This window comes from Zea mays, chromosome 2, assembly GCF_902167145.1.
Source record: "Zea mays cultivar B73 chromosome 2, Zm-B73-REFERENCE-NAM-5.0, whole genome shotgun sequence".
Taxonomy (NCBI): Eukaryota; Viridiplantae; Streptophyta; class Magnoliopsida; order Poales; family Poaceae; genus Zea; species Zea mays.
The window spans coordinates 230,241,421-230,265,972 of NC_050097.1; the positions used below are offsets into that span (position 1 = coordinate 230,241,421).

Here is a 24,552-nt window from a genome sequence, read left to right on the forward strand (position 1 = left end):
AGTGGGAAACTTGTTTTTGAAATTGTAAAGAACATTCATGTTGTATTCGGAAAGGGAAAAAACAAAGGAGAAAAGAGAAAGAGAACTGACCCTTCAACTTACACAACTTTCAAGAAGCAATCAATTTTTTTCAAGTACCTCCCATACTGGAAGGATATGGAAATTTGCCACATCATTGATTTGATGCATGTAACAAAGAATGTTTTTGACAGTATCATTGGAACCTTGCTGGGCATGCCGAGTAAGACAAAGGACGGACTTAAATCACACAATTATCTAGTAGATCTTCAAATCAGACCGGAACTTCATCCAGTGGATAGTGGCAAAGGGAAGCCTTACCTCCACCCAGCTAGCTACAACTTGTCAGTTGAGGAGAGAACAAAGATTTGCAAATGTTTGCGTGGGGTCAAAGTGCCCACAGGTTTCTCATCCAATATCAGCAAACTAGTCAAGATGAAGGACTTGTCTCTATTTGGCTACAACTCTCATGACTGCCATGTGATGATGACGATGTTCCTCCCAATTGCGGTAAGAGCCCTCAAAACAGAGCATGTCAAAGTTGTCATCACACGCTTGTGTTACTTTTTCAATGCGGTTTCACAAAAAGTAATAGCTTTAGAAGACTTGGACTATCTAAAGGCATACATCATCGAGACGTACTATGTGCAAGCTTGAAATGTGTTTTCCTCCATCATTTTTTGATATGCAAGTACACCTAATCATACATCTCGTGGATCAGATAAAAATATTAGGGCCACTATATTTACATCATATGTTTCAGTTGGAGCGATACCTAGGAGTATTAAAAGGTTATGTGCGAAATCGCGCTCACCCAGAGGGTTCAATCATGGAGGGATACACTACAGAAGAAGTGATTGAGAGCTGTATAGATTACATCAGTGACGGAACAATGATAGGTGTGCCTGTACCTAAACATGAGGGTAAACTATGTGGGAGAGGGAGAATGGGCAGGAAAACTTTTCGCGTTGAGGATTACAAGCCAGTACATTGTGCTCATGGTAGTGTACTACAACATCTCACGATAGCCGAGCCTTACATAGAGGAACACCTGGATGAGCTTCGTAAAGAAAATCAGAACCGCATAGAGGACTGGATCATGAGGGATCACAAACATCGTTTCAGCGAATGGTTAATGGACAAAAACATCCCATTCGGAGACTCTTTGGAAGAGAAAACAATGAAGAATTTGGCTTCTGGGCCATCGTGTTTTGTGACATCATGGCAAGCATATGACATCAATGGGTACACATTCTACACTAAATCAAAAGACATGAAAAGTGTTGCACAAAATAGCGGTGTTCGTATCGATGCTTTTGACCTACATGGACAGAAGACCACATATTTTGGATTCATAGAGGAAATATGGGAACTTGATTATGGCCCAAGCATGAAAATACCCTTATTTAAGTGCCAATGGGTACAACATCCCGTGGGGGTGATAGTGGATAACTACGGACTCACACTGGTAGACTTAAAGAAAGTAGAATATAAAGATGACCCGTGGGTTCTCGCCGAATGTGTTGCACAAGTGTTCTATGTACTCGATCCAGCAGATGAGAAGATGCATGTAGTTATTTCTGGAAAGCAAAAAATTGTTGGAGTTGAGAATGTGGGAGACGAAGATGAGGAATACAATAAGTATGAAGAGATGTTCGTCTTTAACGGTCCAGAGAGAATCAAGCGTGTGGAAAAGAAAATTGATAAGAACTTAAAGCCATACATGCAGAAAAATGGTAGTTCATGAAAAATTGTATGAATCAAATTGTATTTGTTATCATGTATGATCGACTATGCATTGTGGTTGCCAATTAATTTAAAATCTCTCTAGTTATCTATGTGTGCTATTAAAATTCATTTAAATTGTATTTGCATATTTCTGTTAAAAATTAAATATTAATTCATTTAAATTGTATTTGCATATTTCTGTTAAAAATTAAAATATTAGTTCATTTAAATTGTATTTTCATATTTCTGTTAAAAATTAAAATATTAATATAGTAATCAAATCATAATAAAAGCGGTTTTTCATTAGGGTCTGTTTGTGAAAATAATAGAGCACCACAGACGGTTCTAAACAAAAACCGCTTGTGATACTGATACATCACAGGCGGTTCGAATAGCATGGGACATCCTAGGCGGTTTTCTAACCGAACCGTCCGTGATGTAAAAAGTCTACCGCTTGTATAGAGCCAAATTGTACTAGTGTGCTGGGTTTAAGTGGTCATCATACAACTCGGCCAGTGTAGCTAGCAAGGCTTGAAGTTCTTCAGCTAGCTAGTTTGAGTATTCGTTCGTTCATGGGGTTGGATCCCAATGGACTCGATCGTAGTTTGAGCCTTCTTCATATGCTCTAGCTGGGTTGCATATCTCTCGATCGGCTTCATAACACTCCTGTGTCCCGATCTGCTTGCGGTGCATGCATGCATGGTATTGATGCGAATATTCCTCGTGATTGGTTACCTAGCCCCTGGCGCCTAGGATCCCCGCATGCGTTGACTGGGCTTGTGCCTTTGATTGGTTGGCTGCACAGCACTGTCGGAGCCTATACACGTGGCTGCAGGCAAGACTTTTTTACACTTATTAGTCCAGATGCCAAATATGAGCGACTCAACCGGTACAGGCTCGTGTAAGCCAGGCGCAGATGCTGCCGGCAACCAATCAGGATTGTGTACATGTCCCGCTGTTGAAAACGTCGTCTACTATCCAGCTTAGCTCAAAGGTCTCCACCATCATGCCGTCGCTTGTTCATATACCAAAGTCTTAGCTCAAACGTCGCTTTGTTAGAACACTAAATGAATTTTAGTTTCAAAAATGGAATAAAAATAGAGTCGGATTCTAATTCGACCAGATCTTTAAATTTTATAGTTATTAACCCTACGCGCCGAGGTGGAGACGAAGTAGAGACAGGAATGCGATAGACATAATATAATACTGACCGTGACCGTGACCGTGCACCTATATATCTCTGAATCCACATCAACATCCGTACCGTCGTCGTCGTCGCGGTGTCCTACAGGCCCGTACGTACTACTCACAGTTACAGTAATAATTTATAAGCGATCGAGCGACGACTCACGCGCCACCCGTACACAGCCAGCCGCGTGGCCACCCGCCCGGCCATCACATCACATCATTAGATTAGATTAGACCACCACCACTAAACTTAGGCCCTGTTTCAATGTCGCGAGATAAACTTTAGCAGCTTTTTTTTAGCTACTTTTAGCCATTTATAATCTAAACAGGAGAGCTAATGGTGATAATTAAAGCTAAATTTTAGCACTTCAATTCATATAGCTAAAGTTTAGCAGGTAGCTAAAGTTTATCCCGTGAGATTGAAACGGGGCCTTAACTAGGTTGGGGCTCTCGATCGTACGCCACACGCCAGGCCAGTCCGCCAGTGCATGCACAGCGACGACTTTTTGAATTGCTGCTCCCCCTGCTGGATGGACGCTTGCGTGGTTCGGAAGGGGTGGATATCGATCGAGCGAGCGAGCGAGCTGTGGCTACTGGCTACAACCAGCTCGTACGAATTTTTTTTTGGTAGTTTGATTGCACAGTAATTGACTGAACCAGAAGCTTGATTACATAACAGTTTTTTGAACTGAGATGGGCAATTGGGGCATGCACCGGGAGGCGACAGGCGAGAGGATAAGAACGGCTGATCCTTTCGCCTGCTTCTTAAAAAAAGAAGAAGAAAAAAAAGCTAAGGTGTATTTGTTTCGTTCTACCTACGTACGTGAACTTGCCTCTCAACTGACACCCTATACGTACGGTATATACGTAGTATATTACCGACGCAACAGGGCGCGGATGGAGAGGTTGACCTGCGTTTATTTATTTTGGAGCGCACACGACACCCCAAGCTAGTCTAGCTCCCAACCAAAACAACAACAACAACAACTACTCGCAGGTCGCAACGCCGCCGCAGCAGCCTATGGAGGAGGAAGCCGGCAGAAGCTGGACGACGGATGAGAGAGGAGACGACGACGGCGACCAGCTGCGCGGGACGACGACGGCGACGGGCAGCCGGAGGGTGGCCGCCGCCGCCGCCGGCGCTAGCGGCGAGATCGAGATGCTACAGACGGAGGCCGCCGCCACGGTCGTCGTCGTCGGTGGCGGGGCGTCGGCGTCGGCGTCGGTCCAGCAGGGAGGAGGCGACGCGGATGACGAATGCGGTATCCAGCAGGTTAGTTCGTCGCCCGCTTCTCCACTTTTTTCCCTGCTGTGCGGTCATAAACTCATACCTCGAAAAGAAGACTGTTAATACCTTTGTTCCTATGGTCTTTAGCTTCCATGCATCCATCCATCACTAGTAACTGCAGATCACCGGTAATAATTGCATAAAAAAGGATAGTGTGAGAGACCGGTATACACGTTCTAGCTTAGTAAGGGGTCATGGTGTCCTTATAAGGGCGGGTCTCCCTCCTCTTTCAGCTTAGATTTTGAGAGCGCGGTATTCATCTAAATAGGCTGACGCGAGCGCATGAACGTCAGATGCTAGTGATGGTGGGCTTTGGACGGACTGGCCGAGTGGTGTGTTACAGTTAGTATCCGAGTCCAAATTGCCGCTGCTGGCTAGAAAAGCTCTGGGTCTCTTAGAGGTGGGATGTGAGGGACCGGTATATACGCGCTGTGTTAGTACCATCTCGTCTAGCCAAAAGGAGGGGTGTGATGTTCTTATAAGGGCGGGCCTTTTTCCTCTCCCAGCTAGGTTTTAAGAGCGAGATGCCCGTCTAAATAGGTTGCTGTTAACGTATTAACGCCTGACGCTGACGATGGTGGCCTTTGGACGGAGTGACCTATGAGATACGGTTTCCGAAGGAAATAAATTTCAGATGGAGTAAGGAACACAAACTAGCTAGCTAGAGATCCAGAGAGGCACGACTTGCAGGCTTGCAGCAACTATACGTCATAAAAAAGATTATTACCAACTTCCTAGGTTAGGGTCGGCTCGTGCTAGCCACAGATCAGCTAGAGATCCCTACTCACTAAAATACTGCCGTGTGGCGGGCAGACGACGCGGCACGGCATTGCTAGCGGACAGTGTCGACGACGGCACGGAGCAGTTTTCGATCTGGTTCCAACCTGCGCACGTGAAGCTTTGTGGCGGCAGAGCTGGTTGGTGGCCGCGTGGACCTAGGTCATGGTTGTGTTGTGGGGGAATGGCATTGGGAGGGAGAAGGAAGAGAACGGAGGGTTAAAAAAACGAACTGTCCTTGTTATGTACAAGTACTAATAATAAGCATTAATTAAAGAGATGTTTGGTCTCTAGGGACTAATTTTTAGACTATCTATTTTTTAATTTAGTCACTAAATTGATAAATATGGAAACTAAAATTTAGAAAATAAAATGGAACGAATCGAGAGCACTCGTCGGCCTAGCTAGGGAGAAAAGACAGAGAACTAGTTATATACTCCCTCCGTTTCTTTTTAGTTGTCGCTGGATAGTTCAATTTTACACTATCCAGCGACAACTAAAACGAAACGGAGGGAGTATTTATTAAGGAGCCTCTGCCCCTCATAGATCCTCACATAATAACCTGCTGCATGCCCCGATAACTCTTTATGGTCGAGAATCCTCATATTCCTCTCACACAAAACCTCCCAAATCACCAACATGCATGATCAGGCTCATCTTCTATTATTTTCCATTGAGGCTCTATAGCTCTCACCTAGAGATGGCAATGGGTACCCGCGACCCGATATCCGATGGGTATTTACTCCATTAGGGTATGAATGTGGGCTAAATATTTCACCCGTGGGTATGTTATTGGGCAAAAATCTTCACCCAATTGGTAAACGGGTATTAGAACGTTCCGCCTTCATCCATACCCGTTAACCCGTGGGAATAGAATACCCAATATAAACTTAGCCAAGCATGAACTTGGACTTTAGTCATCCATCTTTTTTACTATTTAACAACCTTTTAGGCCATAATGTCATAGAAGGCTTAACGACAATTTAATGACCATGTAATAGAACATGTAATGTGCTATGTAGTACTATCCTAGTGTTACTACTTTATCCAATTATCTTTGGTGTGTTGAATGGATGGTTAAATCATACTAGAAATTTTGTAATAATATTTAGATAGATATACTTGACATTTGTATAATATAATATTTTGATAGATGTTTAATTTTTGTGGGTACGGGTGACCCGATGGGTGACCCATACCCACATGGGTATGGGTATGGGGGTAAATTTATACCCACCAGTGTATATGGGTGACCCGATAGGGGTTATTTTTGTGTCGTGGATATGGGTATGGGGTAGTAATACCCGGTGGGTATTTACCCATTGCCATCTCTACTCTCACCGACCACCATTGGAGGACGACTGATCATGTTGACCCCAAGCATTAGGAGATATATCTTTTTTTTGAAAGACGCGGCAAGAGAATTGCCACGTCCAAACTTTATTAAGAGGAAAAAGAGAACACACTTAAAAACACTTAACTAGCCAAACAGCCCCCGAAAAAGTCACCCAAGTACTCTAGAAAGAAAAAAGGATAAAGAACGCTAAGCAGAGACCCTAGCAACCAAAGTCAAAAGAATTAGCAACTCGTTGCTGCCTAAAAACATCCTTGATTAACCCTGCAGTCACACACTCCGACTTCTCTAGGCTTTGGAAGGTCTGCGGTTCTGCTCTTCCCAAATCTCCCACCAGAAAAGGATGATCAAACCATCAAACTCTCTCCTTGAGCAGTTATCGACTTTGGCTTTGCACTTATTCCACCAAGTGTATATTGACGAATATTGTGCCATCCCTGGCAGCAATGCGAGGTCAAGCCAATGAGAAAGTTGCGCCCACACCGCCCTAGTGAAGATACAGTTTTGGAACAAGTGGGTTATAGCTTCTGGTTCTTGTTTGCAAAGTCTGCAGATCGGATCATTACTCCAACCTCTTTTCTGGAGATTTTCAGCTGTTAAGATCTTATTATGCAGTAGAGTCCACGCGAAGAAACGACATTTTGGCTCCACTTTCGCCTTCCAAATTGGTAGTAGATTGCACTTGGCATACCCTCAAATGAACTGGGCCAAATAAGCACTCCTGGTTGAGTAGGCACCATCATTGGTCCAGCGCTAGTAAATGGCGTCCTCAATCCCTTGATTTAATTGCACCTCGCACAGAGCTTCCCAGAGAGCCACGAACTCTCTAATTTCCTTGGCCCCAACAACTGGAGAAATGTGGGAGATCTATCTGTTATTTGTTGTGGCTTTTAGAATTGAAATATTCTTCTGTGAGGACTTGGCAAAGAGCGTGGGAGCTATCAATCGTGCCGACGTGCAATCGATCCAACACGAATGCCAAAAAAAGGCTTTAACCCCATTGCCCACTGTCACCACTGTAGACGCATGAAAGAGACCCCGATCAACCTTGCTACAGGGAATGTCCAAACCGACCTAAGCTCTTTCTTGATTTTTCCATTCAAACCAAAGCCAACGAAGTCGTAAAGCTCTTGCAAAACGCACCAGATTGACGATTCCCAAACCACCTAGGTTCAAAGGGCGCTTCACTAACGGCCACCTGACAAGGCAGTGTCCCCCAGAAATATTTTCTGGTTCCTCTCCCTTCCACAAGAAACTACGACGAATTTTGTCAATTTGCTTGAAAATCCACCTCTGTTCTAGGAACACAGTCAAGTGGTAAATCAACTGAGCTAATAGCACAGTTTTAACCAAAGTCAATCGTCCAGCCTTAGATAATAGTTTCTCTTTCCATCCCGAAAGTCTGGCCCGCACCTTGTCTAACAGTGGCTGCACATCAATTTTCCGGAGGTTTCTCAAATGCAGGGGGAGCCCAAGATATCTACTCGGGAATGATGCCAGCTTCCCCGGGAACCACATGGGCAAAGATTCGACCACATCTGCATGACAACGGATGGGAAAAATTTCCATCTTATTAAGATTAAACTTAAGCCCCGAGCAACGACTGAAAGTTTGCAGGATACTTTGGAGGACGCCGAGCTCGGCCTCAATTGGTTTGACAAAAATACCTGCATCGTCAGCGTACAAAGAGCAATTAAGGGTTGCCGGTCGCGGAACGATTTGCGAAAGGATTCTTGACTGGATCGCCCGCTCAATAATTCTTTGAAAAGGATCGATGGCGAGGATAAAGAGCATAGGGGACAAGGGGTCACCTTGCCGGAGTCCCCTCAAATGGGTAATTCTCCTACCCGGCTTTCCATTCATAAGCACACGAGAAGATGATGAAGCGAGGAGAGCAGCAATCCAATTTCTCCATTTGGCACGAAAGCCAAGAATCGCAAGGACTTCTACCAAGTAAGCCCAGCTGACAGAATCGAACGCCTTGGAAATATCAAGCTTGATGAAAAGTACTTCGCATTTATTCTTGTGCAATTTTTGGATGACTCTCTGTACATATAGAAAGTTGTCATGTATACTCCTCCCTTTGATGAAGGCATTCTGCGATCTGGACACCATCTACTCAAGCCTAGGTGCTAATCTTTCTACTAGTAGCTTTGTTAGAACCTTCGCTAAGCTATTGATCAAACTAATCGGCCTAAAACCAGCTAGGCAGTGTGCCCCCTCTTTTTTTGGAAGGAGAACAATGTTTTCTTCATTCGCAAGATGGAGCTTAGAAGTGCGGTGATTATAGAATCCAATGAGAGCATTGACCAAATCTGTCTTAACAATACTCCAGCATTTTTTATAGAACAATCCAATGTAGCCATCAGGACCTGGAGCTTTCTAGGAAGGTATTGCCCGAAAAACTTTGTTTATTTCATCCTCATAAAAGGGGGTTTCTAAGTCACTCAAGTCTGAAGCCTCATAACCAAGAAAAGACCAGTCCAACGCCTGCTCCCTAGCTGAGTGAGATCCTAACAGATTTTTAAAATACTGAAAAGCCACCACCTCCTTATCTGTATGGGTCAAAGCGATACCGACGCTAGAATGCAGCTCCCCGATGAAATTCTTTTTCCGCCTAATATTCGCATGAAGATGAAAAAACCTAGTGTTAGCGTCCCCCAAACGCATCCATTTTAAGCAAGAGTGCTGCTTTGGCCTAGACTTTTGCATGGCGGCCAGGCCCAACGATTTATTTTTCAAGAAACGAAGAAGCTCCAACTCTAGCGGAATAAGCTGTCTGAATTCTTGTGCCTTCTCTAAACACAATAAGGCAACTTGAACAATGGCCAGTCGCAGTTGCAGATTACCACAATGTTGGGACTTCCAAATTTTGATGGCTACTGCAAGACATCGCATCTTAACATGCATTCTCAAAATAGCATCACTAGTGTGAACCGACTGATTCCAGTTGTGCTCCACCAGATCAAGGAACCCCGGCATTGTTGTCCAAAAAGCCTCAAACCTGAAACCCTGATAGAAATCAAAATTGGCGTCCCCTTGAAGGAATAGTGGTGAATGGTCTGAGATGAGAGAGGCGATCGCTTGCAGGTCGGAACGTGGGAACATATCCAACCATTCAAGAGTGGCAAAGCAGTGGTCGATCTTGGACATAGTGGGGGTGTCATGGCCATTGCTCCCAGTGAAACGTTTCCCATTGAGCGAAAGTTCAATTAACTGTAGATCATCCAGAGTGTGATTAAACCGTTGGATCATCCTATGATTTATCCTCCCCATATTCTTATCACTTGCTGAGCAAATCAAATTAAAATCCCCTAAGGCAATCCACGCGGGGTTGGTCAGCAGCTTGATGGAAGCAAATTCTGCAAGAAAATTCACTTTATCCTCGTCGGATTAGGGGCCGTACACGCCCGTGATGGACCCATTTGTATTATCTGCTAAGGAGAAAATATTTGCAGTAATAGTGTGTTCTGTAGTGTACAAGTGATTAAGTGAGAAGTGCTGGTCAGAGGCTGCAATCAGAACGCCCCCAGCAGTCCCGTTGGCCGGAAGGCACACTGTCTGGGAGGCAAGAGCTTGACCAAGAGTTTCCTTTAGAAGGAAGTCATTCCATTGTGAGATTTTTGTTTCTTGCAAACACACCACAGATGCCCCGGAGGAAGAAATAAGATTACGCACGCTGGCACGTCTTGCAGCACCATTCAACCCACGCACATTCCAGCATAAAATCTTGTAGTCTGATCTATTCATTGAAAATAAAATACCAGCTACGTTGCCATACAAAGAAGGGAGGGGGGCGACCTAGCAGCATATACCATGCACACCTCTGTCCAAAATGTGCCTGACAAAACGACAACCGGAGAAGAGGTGCAGCCCAGTTTCTTTGAAACGTGTGTGGCAGAGTGCGCACACCGGTCGGTGTTAACCATCACCCTCCTCGCCAAGTTGTCAGCCGTCCAAATCATGTCTTGGATTTGCTAGCCAGCTGAAAAACGTACACTTTGGCGGAGCCTGGTTTTCCCAAATGATCCACTCCAAGTCGGTATGCATGGACCAAAAAACAACACATCGAGTACTAATTGCTTCTAGAATGTTTCCAAGATATATTGTTAGGCACTTCCGACCGTGGTTATATCCGGTTCACTCTCACCCAGAGCTGACAGTACTCCACGAAATGCATGGGTGCGAAATCTCAATGTTGCAGGTTGAGGTTATTAGACAAGGCCCTCTTCAATGATCTATTTTTTTCTTGGAAACATGGAAGATATTCGGAGCAAGGTCTCTTACCCTTGTTCCCAGCATCCACACACTATCCCAAAATGAAGCGTGTATGTCATCCCCCACTGTCAAGGTAGTCACGGCTACGAACAACAACCTATCAATTGTTATGCAAGGCGAGTTGATATTGAGATTGGGACTAAACCCCATAACCACCTCAAGAGCAATGCATGTGCAAAAGATTGCGGGTGCAGGATGCTCAAACCTCCCAGGCTTTCGATATTGTTGAACGGGTCCAGTTCATGTTTGCATCCTCGCCGTGATTCTCTCCATTTTAGTCCATAGGAATTGCCTCCGCTTTGAGTCCACGAACTCCATAATGTCATTCGTTGCTACCCCCTGCTGTACTCAACAAGACAATAATAAAAGCATTGATCTTGTTGGTGCCGATCAATTTGATGCTTGTTGGCCAAGTGCCACATGCTGTGCTTCAGGTAGTAGTCGACCAATGCCATCTTGCAGGCCAATAATACCTTCTCTAGCAATCTCCAATAGGACCACATCAACTTCCTGTACCACTTCATCTTCAAGGTGCAAAAGGACCATTAGAGCTGCGATCATTTCAGGTGGGAGCAGCCCTTGAAACATCTTCAGGAATTCCTACAAGGCAGCTTCAATTGGGATTACTTCATCATTAAGAAGGCCTAGTTTGTGACGGAGGTTGCGTTGTGCATGTTGAATGGCCGACATCATACAATGATTGGATAGCCTGGCACTTTGGTATATCATAGATGCGACAATGACGTCTACGTGTTAGAGGAGAAGATAATGTGTGTTGTGGTGGGCCAGCCACATCTGCCTCTTGTTGGATTTCATTCGCCTAAGACAGAGTCTCCGCCATCGCCGCCATTACTATGTTGGTGGAAAGGGCGAGGATGATCACTGCTGTGGACTTGATGAAGAGTGCTTCTAGGATAGGGTCACCATCTAGGGAGGAAGTGACCATAGCCTCTAGGTCATTCGCTAGCAGGCCTATAGAAGACATGTCGTCTTTTCCAACTTGCGTGTTGAGCATCTCCGAGGATGTTGATGGAAGTGCGGGAAGTGCATTCCAGAGCTCCTTATGAACATGTGAAGTGTCATATTGCCTCGGTGAGGTAGTTAGAGGGCCAATGAAGCCCACATTAGGGTCCTCTAGGAGCTGCAGATTATGCAATGCCACATCTACTTCATGCACAGATGTTGAACACCCCTTAGCTGCAGAAGTAGATAGTCAAGAATGTGTTGGAAGGCCTGAGTAACAGGAACAGTGTCACCTTCCTTTCTTCGGTTAGGACACAACTTTGCAGACTAGATTTTAGTCCCTAGGGCAGCATGTCAACAAGGCTAAGCTTGTCAGCCAATACATAACTTGGTGATGTAATCGTTGAACAAGTCATGCATCCACCGCATTTGAGTCTCCACTCAGGTCTCATTCAGCATGCGTCGTGTAGCTTCTTGGATGGAGGAGGTCTGATGGGAGAAAAGGAAATGTAACTCAATAGTTGTAGTGTTGCGTAGGTTGTGTAGAGGGTTTTGAAACATGTGCAGGTCATCATTTTAGAGACTGGGAACAGAGTGATATGGTCTATTCAATTTTAGGAGCAACCAAATGAGACATTTTTTGAAACTGATTCAATTTGAGCCAATTCAAGGGAGCCTAAGAAACCCTTAGGAATAAGATCAGAAATGTGCCTCAATAAAGGTAGGATAGAGGTGTAATGATAAGTTAGGTTTCACAAAATGAAGTAAAACCAAGTGAAGTTCTTTAGTAGATGATCATGTAGCACATTGCTCCAAATATATTTTCTCCTCTAAAAAGAAACATATACTAAAACCAAATACTGAATTAAATCATTGAATAGCATCATGTCACTTGCATTAGTGGTGCATCAAGAAATAGGTCAAAGTGGGGGCTGAATTATGGATTAGAGAGTCTGGAGATGGCTGCGATGCGAATGAACGGTGTTGTCACGGAGAGGGTGCACAAATTACAAACATGTTTGGGTTGTTGCGTGCCAACACATGGGGGATGGCCTGATTAACCTATAGCATGCTATTATGCACATGCATCTTATAACTATGAGCCTTCTTTCCATGACTATGCTAAAATTATTGTAGGATATTAAGTTCTACTTAGGCTGCTGGATTGGGGATGCAGGACCGCTACCCCAGTCCTGGATCAACCCCTACTTTCATTGCCACCAGGCTTGTTACAGTCAATAAGCGATTTAAAGGAATTTAAATCTCCAAGAACAATTCAATTAATAAAAGAAATGAGGTGTTGAACTAGGGGCACAAATTTAAAAGTCCTATTTGTATAACCATGCTACAGGATATGCCTTTTTACTTAGGTAAGAGGGGTCATATACATCGGTAACTCTTCATTTAATACATCTAGCTTTATCTATGGTGATGAGGAATGCCACATGGATGCCTAGTCAATGGTGAGTGACTAAGGTTTTGGCAAGCTGCTAACATAATTGTGGGAGGTGCAACCAGGATGGCAATGGACCAAATGAGAGCAACAAGATGTTGGCAAACCATAGGAAAAATCAGGGTTGACTGGATAAATTTTATGTATAATGCTTATTCAAAGGGTAATAGTGTGCCATATGGTGCCCCACATCACTATAGGGATAGTTTTACATAGGGTTGGATGAAATACTAGTGGTTCGTTAGCTCGCCCGACTCGTGGATGACTCGGCTCAGATCAACTTGTTTCATTTTTCATGAGCGGAGCTAACATCCTAGCTCGGTTTGTTAAAGAGCCAGCTCACGAGCTCAAATGAGTTATCACATTTCAGCAAAGCAAAACTATATGTATATCATTTACGCATAAATTGGTGAACTTGGGTCCTCAAACCTGGCATGTTGTGTCACTTGGGTATCCAAATTTCATTAGTTTGCTAAGATTATGATTCACAAGTTCATAAGAGTAACATATAAGGTTCTAAGTCCAAAACAGTTCAATTCCAGCCAAAAAGGGTAAACTTTGGAGAAGATGAACTTTCAGTACTTCAACACCTTGGATAAGTTATAAACACCCCTTAGCATGTATTTAAACCAACCAAAGCAGATGTAAAACTCAGGTTTGAAGTTTCACACTTTTGGATATAATTAAGTTGAGCCAAAATCGAAATAGGAGTTAGAGATTTCAAATCGACCGAGTTTCGTGACTTAGACTAGTTGGCTAGTCACTAGAAATGTTTGTCTAAGTCATGGGAACACCCTCAAGCACAACCAAATCAACTTGAAGAAGATATACCAAAGTTTGCTAAAAAGTTGTACTGAGAGCACCAGACCGTTTCGCAAGGGCTATGTAACTTATGACTTCAGCCTAGCGTAATGAACCATGGGTCCTTTTGCAACAGACCATTTGTGCAGAGGATACTGCAAGCAACCTTTTGTTGCCGAGTTCACCGGACAATGGGTCTGTGTGCACCGTGACGTCGAGCTCCAATTGCTAGCTTCCAACTCCAACAGTCGGATGATGTGGCGGGGGTCCGGTGGTGCACGAACCCGGTCTGGTGTGCCCTGATAGGACTGTTCCCCATCAGAACGGTCACCTACAACGCCAGTCTGACAGGGGTTCAATGTGCACCGGACCTACACTGTAAAGGGTCTCATGTGCCCGCAGTTTGTGCGGAATTTCCCACTCAACTCCAACATCTATGTGGGGTGGTTTGGGGCTATAAAAACCACCCAAGGAGCATTCAAGACACACAAGAGTACACCAAACATCCATACACATTGCAATAACTCCAAGCCATCCAACTTCTCCCAAGTACCACATTCAATAGAATTGAGCCAGAGAAATCTTAGTGCCTTGTAGAGTGATTTGTTTTGAGTTTGTTGCAATGATTCTTGTGCTCTTGAGTTTGTTTCTCTCTCACTCTTATTCTCATTCTTGTAAAAGCTAGCGAGAGACTCCGAGTTTGTGTGGAGATCCTTGCGAAGGCTTTGGTCTTTTGGATTTGAGAAAGATACTCGAGCTCAATCTGGGTGATCGCTTGAGAGAGGGAAAGGGTTGAAAGAGACATGTTCTAAATGGACTCCTTAACATGGACGCAGGTTCTTCGAAACCGAACCTCGGGAAACAAACCATTATCTCTCTTGTGTTGTTTCATTTGCGATTTGTTCTTCCCTCTCCCTCTCTAAGTTCTCTTACTTGTGATTGATTCTAAAATCATTGCGTTGCTTCCAAGTAAATTCTACATTCATATAGAGAAACACTAGCAAGAAGAACTTCTCTCCCTTACTTCGATTAAGTTTCTTCTTGTTTTAATGCCTAACCGAGGCTTGAGTTTTTGTATTAAGTGATAAATTTTAGGTTTCGACTATTCACCCCCTCTAGGAGACTTTCACGTGCAAAAACGTTTTTGACTTATGACTAATGGGGCTTCTTGGGAGTGATATTTTACTATGTTGGCCTATATATTAGATTTCTAGAAACCATCACCACCAACAATTGTGTGTTACCAATCGTTGGTGATAACCTATATCACTGATGGTTGAAAAATAATGTTGTGGTCAATACCATTACAATTCACCGCTATGTGTCAAAACTGGCTATTATAGGGTGTTACAAATTGGTTGTTATGGCATATTGCCCCATTGTTGAAAAAGCAACTCATTTTCATTGTTTGTGTCAACAAAAGCAAGAACATCAAAATATTTTTCAAAAGTATGGTACACTTAGAGATCTTGATTGTAGGAGTGATATTTAATGTTTATAATGACCAATACAATCACATTCCCTAAAAAAGTTTGTATTTAAAGAGGAAGGTATCAAGATGATGCATCTAGAGATGTTGAATTTTCACATTCACCTTTCAACACATCAAATGTGTGTTGTCTTGATGTAGTCGCTCAATTCATCCAACAGTTGATTAACTTCATTGGGTTAAAGGGCTTATATACGGTGTAGATATTCTCCTAAGCATGGTCAATTTGAGTTTGATCATTGCAATGATGCATTTCTACCTAGGTTTAAGTCTTAGACTGTTCACTACATTCTATGGTTTAATTCTAGGTGTAATAGTATATGTAGTAAAAAAGTTAGTTTATTTATTATAATTATATATTATGGTATGGTATATGTTGGATGATGGAATTTTTATTTAAGAACCCTAAAGCATTGTTTTATATATTTGAATAACCCTATAAGTATTGCCTCATCATTCAATTAAGGCAATGCCACTCTTTTTGCCGAAATATACCATCCAAGTTGTGACATTGCCTAAATAACATCAGTGTTGTTTGTGACATGCGACCCTTGTCAAGTTACAAGTTTGGATCAGTTATATCTTAGCAGCTTAGTTTCAACATAATGCATAATGCTACGAAGTCATTTTATTTAAGTAAATATATGTTATATGTTTTCCTTACCACTATGTTTTTAGCAGATACCAATATGGAAGAGATTTCTAACACATGCTGGACCTGGTTTCCTGGTTTCCTTGGCCTACATCGACCCCAGCAATGGTAAATAATACCTATTATATACTCTCTATTTCTCTCTCTTGTACTTCCTTTCATCAGACCTCATCAACATATCTATTTATTATGCTCCATGTTAGCTAGGTTGTGATGATGTTTTTGTCCATCATTTTGGAGGTGTTATGGTTATGAGCATTAGCTAAACTAGTAAATGTGTACTGGTCCAATTTTTAATATGTTGTGCTCATGTTACACTTCATTTCCTTCTATAAAAGCTAAGTTAAGGTCTTGTGTCTATAATATTGTTAGCTAGTATAGTTTTTTTCTTGAATACACAGGACAACTACACATCATTATATAAAATAAAAAGAGGGCCAATACAACCACAAACAAACAAAACAAAAAATACCAGCAATACCCACACACTACACATGCCACTTTACATACATGTTAGGGTAATAGACATCCTTAGACATGAACCTATTACTCTTCATGAGTCGGACCAGTCAAATAAGAGAGGATCCATGCACCTGCTATCTCCCAAAGATGTCATTTGTCACTAGTGATGCTCAGAGCTCTTGATGTGTTATGAGTTGCTTCATCGAATATACAAAGCATTTTGATGTGTCTCGATAATTAAATCCCCTAGCATGACATGGAACTAAATCCCTTCTTTTGATGTTATGGAATTATGTGCCCTGATCTATCCGACCATTGATCAAACTCCTTATCAACTATTCGTGGTGCAAATTATTTTAACCTACATGACAAAGGATGGAGTACTAGTATTTTTTTGCAAAGGAGCATGATATTGATCGATGGTTAATTGTCTCCTATTCCTGGTCACACATGAGGCACCACTTAGGAAGGGACAACAGACCATGACACATAAACCGATCATCCATCCAACATCTGTCATGAGCTACAAGCCACAGAACTTTCTAGGAGCCTAACTTTTACAGATTCATTGCAATGGACTAAACTAAATTTGCTAAATATAAACCAGAGGATTTTTTTGTTAAATGAACCGACATGAGTGTTGGAATATAATATAAGTGGATTGTCCATCTCTTACTATTAGCTTAAGCTTTTGGTTGTACTGTTTGGTGCATGCAATTTAATATGGTATCAGAGCGAGAGGTCTCGAGTTCGAATCCTGGTTAGCGCAATTAAATAAAATAATTGTTGCTCACTCCTATTCCATGTCTAAGACCAAAGAGAGGCTCAACGTGACGAGGAGTGTTAGAATATAATATAAGTGGATTGCCCACCTCTTCCTATCAGCTTATGCTTTTGGGTTGTACTGGTTGGTGCATGCAACTTAATAATGAGATCTGACTGTTGTATTAAAAAGAAAAAACACCCCAAGGGCTAAAGTACAATGTACACATGAAAACAACAACACAATTGCAAGGCAACACAACAGCCTATGGTAATCAGTGAGGATGTACCAACAGACTAGCTAAATGGCTAGTCCCTGCCAACATCTAGGCGGAGGCAGCTAAATGTCTAGTCCCTGCCAACATTTAGGTGGAGGTCTCCTCGCACCCCTTTCCCTCCATAGGGACCAATTAACAAGGATTAGAAGGGACCGCAAACCATTCCTACTACAAGATGGAATCATTGCTAAGAATGACCACCACTAAAGGACCGAGTCATGGTGGCCCTAGACGCTTGGCCTAAGCCCTTGGATTACTGCCCCGTGAGCTACCTCTCTCCAGACAAGCTTGGAGAAAAGACATTCCATGAACAGGTGCAACCCCGACTGTAAAGTCTATCCACATAGCGCACATGTTGCGTCATGGGGCTATATCCTAGCTGCCAGATGATCCGCCATTTAGCAGAGGATTATAAGCGCATATGTGTACATCTACATCATATTGCAACAAGAAATCCATGATGAGATGAAAAGACTAATTAAGGTACTCTCAAGATCTCTAATAGATGAAGCTCCTCACGCATCTAAAATCCATAGGTGTTCATTGAGAACCTCTGCCACCTTTATTTTCTTGATATTTCTTTTGGCGACCATGGAGTGTAAATTATCTATGATACATTGCCCATGCAGCCAGCTACCTTCCCAAAAAGTGTGTGTGTCCCATCCCCCTCACTTCAATCATAATAGCCATCGCAAAGAACACTCTAACTTAGGTCATGTTTTAATGCACTAGAGCTAATAGTTAGCTGCTAAAAATAGTTGAAGACATCCAAACACTTTATCTAATAGTTCAACTATTAGCTACTTTTAGCAAATTGGCTAATAGTTAGATAGCTATTTGCTAGCCAGCTAATTCCACCAGCAATTTTTTAGCCAACTAACTATTATCTTTAGTGCATTCAAACAAGCCCTTAGCTAGTATATCTAAAGGAAATTGAAGACATATTCCTTTGTTTTTATTAATATTTGTGTTTGATTTGGTTGTATATTTGGAACAGTGCAAACTGATTTGCAGGCTGGATCAAGTCACAAATTTGAGGTAGAGCTCCCAACTATACTTTAATTTGTGATTTTTTATTTCACTAATGGGAAGATCTTATGACTTTTCATTCCTACATAATTTCCTTCTATAAGAATATTAACTAAACATTTTTTTCAGTTACTATGGGTTCTATTCTTTGGATTCTTTTTCGTATTGGTTATACAATCTTTGGCAGCAAAACTGGGCATCATCACAGGTAATTCCACTAGCAATGTTTATTCTATCAAGTTGGTTGAGTGTATCGTTAGACATATTCCAGAATTAGCAATTCAAGTGTAGTAAATTGCATGACAAGTATCCACTATTACGATATGGCAACGAAATTGAATTTGTTCCTAGTTTCAGTGATAGCTTGCATATTCCAAATTTAGCCACACCCATTATTCAACCTAAATTAGTTTGAATTATAATTAAACATTCTACTTGTTGGATCACTATACCCGACCCCAAAGCCAGAATAAAATGTTCATAAAGCCTATATTTGGTATTAAGTTTTGTTATTGGAAATAGTTCTTTTACTCAAAATTTTATTTATGCGTTGGTGCATAATAAAATGCATCTCGTAGGTTCATGGTTGTACACAGTGTATCTGAAACCTTCTTAGGTGCATTTGGAATTATTATATACTTTCAATCTTGGATATATATAGCCCCTAGGTTCCATGCATGGCTGTAGACAATGAAACTCCCTGTGCCACTAAAATGAATAATGAAATGTATTTGTTATTTTTTACCATCTTTTATTGGTCAGAGAAATTTGAACATTTCTACTTCGATAAAAACAATATGAATTTTAAAATTCACAAGTTTTTTTATTTTTACCGTTGCAAATACCATCTTAATTTCAATGTAATTACAACAGGAAGGAATCTTGCTCAGATGTGTATGTATGAATATCCAAAGTTAGTGAAATATGGCCTTTGGTTGCTCATTGAGGTTGGCGTGATTGCTGCCACTATACCAGGAGGTATTGATTTTGTTCTTGTTTGTTATTTCTCCTTAGTTTGGCTATAATGAATGTACCAAAAACATTTAAGAGTAGCAATATTTGTTACTACAATTAGGTGTAGTAAACTCTTAAAGACACAATATTGATTCCCAATGTAAATCTATATTGTGGTTTGGAGTTGTAACAGTAATTCATGCCTATTAACATAAAAAGGGAATCAACTATAGATATGCTATAATTCCATATTAACCATGGAATGAGGGCTCCAAAACACATGGTTAACTCTTTTAAGATAAATTGATGACAAATATCATGTTGTTGACAAGGAAAATATATCCATATTTTTATGTCACTACATGAAAGCAAATCAATAGTGAGAAGCAATAAAAAGCAATAATGATGGGCATTTTGCTATCATCTATGACACACCACTAATGACTAGCCAAGATAACAAGCTTTAGCTTGTCATTTTGAATATTAAGTAATGTTATGTAACAACTAAAGCGCACCACCTTTTACTCTATATATTGTCTGACAATAAAGCATGATGTAAGCATGTCGTCAAACACTGTTTAAAGGAGTTGGATCCATGTAGTAAATAGGGTTGAACTCAACACAATGTTATCATAGCTATTGTACACTGACAATGGCACATGAAAGCTTGCCACATAAACATTATGGATGCTACCTCACCTAATCCACACATGGTCAAATCATCAATATTACTATGTTGATTCATCAACATATGGATGCTACCATGTTGCTTTTGCAAGTACTCATGTGAATTCATGAGTACTAGCAAAATCATTTGCAGCGGTTCAAACGGATTTTTATACTAAAAAATGGCGTTAATAAAAGAAATGCAAGTTCTGTATGTAAATCAAAATGAGCACTCATTCCAGCATTTTTTATGATTGTATAGTTTTAGGAACAGCTTTGGCATACAACATATTGCTCAACATCCCTTTTTTGGTTGGTGTTCTGATATGTGGAGCAAGCACGTTCCTGCTTCTAGCTTTACAGATCTATGGGGTAAGATTCTCATGTCATCATAAAATATACATGTTATTAATATAGTTTGTCACCACCTAAGTTTGATAAATGTCATATGCAATTTCATTTATCTAAAAAAACTACATAAGATACTTTTAGGAGAAAATATGTGTGTGTGTGTCTATATACAATTCATTCCATTTCACTTGTAGAAAGGAGAAGTAATACTTTCTGTTATGGAGGCCAAATAATGAGGGTACAAATCTCAAAAGAATTATGTAGCACAGAAAAATTGATGCCTAGACAATAAGATATATAGTGCTTCAACTTTGGTTAGCATATAACTGACATGTGAACCATTCTTTGTTTTTCTTGAAGGTTAGGAAAATAGAGCTCATAGGAGTTATTTTTATGCTCCTTATCGCCATTTCCTTCTTTGTTGAACTGAGTACTGTCAATCCTCCTATGGGTGAGGTAATTCAAGGTCTATTTATCCCGAGATTGCGAGGGGTTTATGCTGTGTCAGATGCAATTGCACTATTTAGCGTCCTCGTTGTGCCGTAAGTATATGTAATTTTCAATTAGGATCTTGATGTGAAATAATCCATCTTTTCCAAAAATATGTCACAATAAGATTTAAAATTTGTCCCACAATCTTGTCATTGTAGGTTATGGATGACTAATTTGGCTATCAATATTCATTCCAACCCTTTTGCATGTGTCTAATCTGACGATCACTGTCTCTCATACCGAGTAGCTCATATGCATACACGAAATGGGGAAGATTAAACCTTTCTTATTTCTTAGTGCTAGAAACAATATACTATCACTACAATAGCTAAGGCACCTAGATAAATTACCTTTAGTGCTAACCTATCTTAATATTGTTGTACTGATGTATTTTGGGATGAGGGGATATCAAATATGCATCTCTCACTACTTTTTATCATTAGGCATAATCTCTTCCTGCATTCATCACTGGTGGTATCAAGAAAAATATCACCTTCTCCAAAAGGATTTAAGGTAAGTGATCATTATCATAAAAAATCACTTTCAATGATTAGCACATTGCAACTCAAGTTAAATTTGGAATCTAAGAAGGTCACGCAGTATGTCAACAAATCCATACACAATTTTGAGGTTGATGTTTTATGCACTAAGAATAATAAAACGAAAATCATGCAATAATTAGCAATATACAATAATGGAAGTACTACATGGTGCATTAAAGTTTACGTCATTGCGCACGATGCCTCACAAAGAATTGTATAGTACAAATGACAAGGATATATTGTTGTACAGTTAAATAGCGCTAGTTTGAGTTTCTTCTACAGAATATTTATATTTTGAAATTTCAATTACAGTTCAAATTGTCCCTTGTTTACCCAGGACACTTCAACGTTCTTCTTGATTGAGAACGCATTTGCTATGCTTCTTGTGCTACTTGTAAATGTAGCAATTGTGTCAACTACAGGGACTATATGTGCCAATAATACTCAGCTGGTTGACAACAACAATGCATGTAGTGGTCTTACACTGAACTCAGCGTCAGTATTATTGAAGGTTAGTACTTTTTTCGTGAAACTACTAAGTTAGTACTCTCTCCGTTAATAAATATATGACACGGGTGCCTTTTTAAAAAAACTTTGACCACTCGTCTTATTTAAAAAATAATAAGTTATCATTTATTTTGTTGTGATTTGTTTTATCATTTAAGCTAGTTTGTGCTTACATTAAAATTTTACATTTTTGAATAAATATTTTGAATAATACGAGTGGTCAAAGTTTTCGAAAAAAGTCAACGGTGTCATATATTTGTGAACGGGGTAGTACTTAATTACCCTAGCATTGTGCAGGATTTGTTGTAGACTTTAGGCACGGAGAGTAATGTTAATTATTTAGTGTTGATCTGTATTATGTATTAATAAGAGTAACCCGGCATATTGCAATTATAAAAACTACTATATCTTTTCATTGCCACCAATTAACCCCTGCCAAAAACCAAATGAAAAAGGTTCTCGGCTTTTATATATTTTCCCTTTTGTCTATATATTCCTCTCAATGGTCTATACTCCTTTTATCACCCAAGTAGATTTACCTTCACTTCATGTTCTTTTCAGTGGTGGCCATGCATGATTCAGGTCCGCTGGAACATATAAGTGCGCTGTGAAAAAATCCGTAGCATATAAAATAACAAATTAAACTAAACTTTTTGATAATATAGAACACTGAGGAAGGCGGAAAAAAAATCCCATGCGGATCTTTATTATTTTTATCTTCTTTTGACACATTATCAATTTTTTATGTGCAGAATATGTTTGGCAGATCAACTTCAAAAATATACGGCTTAGCATTATTAGCTTCTGGTCAGAGTAACACAATGACTACTAGCTATTCAGGACAATACATTATGCAGGTAATTTATAATAATGGATGGATACAGGGGGTGTCAGTTCCTTGCATTGTGCACATCAAGATACATTTACATTTACCTTATATTATATTAATTCTTATATTATGTATATACCAGGAGAAAATTAGAAAAAAAAATAAAGTCCCTCTATTCATGGATTCTAGAGGCTGTAGATCTTAGGGAAAGCCCCTGCAAATTTTTTTTGAATGACAATTGAAAAATACCAGTTTATTTTTGCTCCCAAATTCTATGGAGTGAAAACTTCTGCCATCTTGATTTGATGCAGGGTTTCTCCGGGATGAGGAAATGCATCGTTTTTATCATTGCTCCCTGTTTCACCGTCATACCTAGTTTGATAATTTGCAGTGTTGCTGGTGCCCCTCACGTTCGACAACTCATCAACGTGTCTGCGGTAACTTAACCCTCTTCTCGTCATAGATGAATAATCAGTATCAGTAGCGGCGTAGAATGCTAATAGCTATTGTTCATCTTGCAGATCATCTTAGCTTTTGTATTGCCATTTTCCCTAGTTCCCCTCCTAAAATTCAGCAGCAGTTGCGCGGTGAAGGTACCATACAAGAACTCAGCTTGTGTAAGCTATCCAACTCAATGGATTACTATACCATTTCTCTATGACATTCATGATAAACTAATAATGGAGATGTCGTTGATGATATTAGCATACAACAACACCGATATATTTAAGCTATCTAATTGAATTGATTATTATGTGATTTCTCCATGACATTCATGATCATCGCTAGTATTGTTTCACTAGAAAGATCAGGAGAACTAACAAATGGATAGTTTTACATTGAATTTAGAGGAAAACATGATAAAATGTGTTTATGCATTGACTGTTTCTAGATCATTTCCTACAAGTGGAATTGTGCTTAGAAAAAACTTAAACTTTATTATCAAATATCTTTACCTTTGTTTGCATTTGTTAATGTGGCATAACTTTTGTTATTTGATTTGTTATACTTACACCAATTTCTGTCTTCACTTCTAGATTGTCCAAGTCGCGTGGATTCTCTCCATTGTAATTATGGGGATCAATATTTATTTCTTCTGCAATAGCTTCATAAGTTGGCTTGTGCACAGTGAACTCCCAAGGATAGTCAATGTTATAATTAGCACCCTTGTCTTCCCTTTCATGGCGGCATATATTGCAGCTTTAATCTACTTGGCTTTCAGAAAAGTTAATGCTGCTGGCATATTCCCTTCCGTGTCAGCTTCCACTGGGACTGAAGTAGAAGCATGGAGGCAAGATGGCAACATTGATGATATTGGTGTACATTGATATGTTTGAAACACAGTATATAAATATACTCTTTCATTAAAAAAATATTTTGTTCATACACCACACATTAGGGAAGACGTCAAACCATTATTGAAAGATGTATATAGTTATACATATAGTTTTATGGTTAGATTTGTTGTCCCTTTAGGAATGTAGTATAAGCAATTTAAGTTTTTTTTTTATCTACGGTGGTATCTAATATAAGGATTTATCTGTCCTTGGTGGTTTCCCATATTGAAAGGATCAAGATCCATAAGAGGAGGTTGAATTAAGCTTCTCTAAAATTATTTGCAAACTGCTTGCCCCCGCGTCGTCCTCCTCTGGGCGACACGGGCGGCTCCCCATCGACCGCACCCAACCGCA

General features: G+C 40.5%; 1 protein-coding gene across 2 annotated transcripts; it reads left to right on the forward strand.

Annotated features, from left to right (window-relative positions):
• Nucleotides 1-3,589: 3,589 nt before the first annotated feature.
• LOC103648033 (metal transporter Nramp4) lies at nucleotides 3,590-24,416 on the forward strand. Of its 2 annotated transcripts, none has more exons than XM_008672540.4 (13): nucleotides 3,590-4,207; nucleotides 16,019-16,097; nucleotides 18,489-18,529; nucleotides 18,650-18,728; nucleotides 19,394-19,498; nucleotides 20,403-20,512; nucleotides 20,852-21,033; nucleotides 21,427-21,496; nucleotides 21,863-22,036; nucleotides 22,785-22,889; nucleotides 23,173-23,298; nucleotides 23,383-23,478; nucleotides 23,899-24,416. In XM_008672540.4, exons 1-13 carry the CDS (start codon nucleotides 3,956-3,958, stop codon nucleotides 24,187-24,189), a joined length of 1,710 nt encoding a protein of 569 aa, XP_008670762.1. In that variant the 5' UTR covers nucleotides 3,590-3,955; the 3' UTR covers nucleotides 24,190-24,416. The 2 variants fall into 2 exon arrangements, with proteins under 2 accessions (XP_008670762.1, XP_020404249.1); XM_020548660.3 differs by having other exon boundaries at nucleotides 23,383-23,454.
• Nucleotides 24,417-24,552: the final 136 nt, after the last annotated feature.

Excerpts from the sequence above, each read along its gene's own strand:
- LOC103648033 (XM_008672540.4), top strand. The coding sequence starts at position 3,956 with ATGGAGGAGGAAGCCGGCAGAAGCTGGACGACGGATGAGAGAGGAGAC. Across the intron at positions 21,497-21,862 it reads CTTCTCCAAAAGGATTTAAG|GACACTTCAACGTTCTTCTT; the intron begins GTAAGTGATCAT and ends TTGTTTACCCAG. Across the intron at positions 22,890-23,172 it reads CAGGACAATACATTATGCAG|GGTTTCTCCGGGATGAGGAA; the intron begins GTAATTTATAAT and ends GATTTGATGCAG.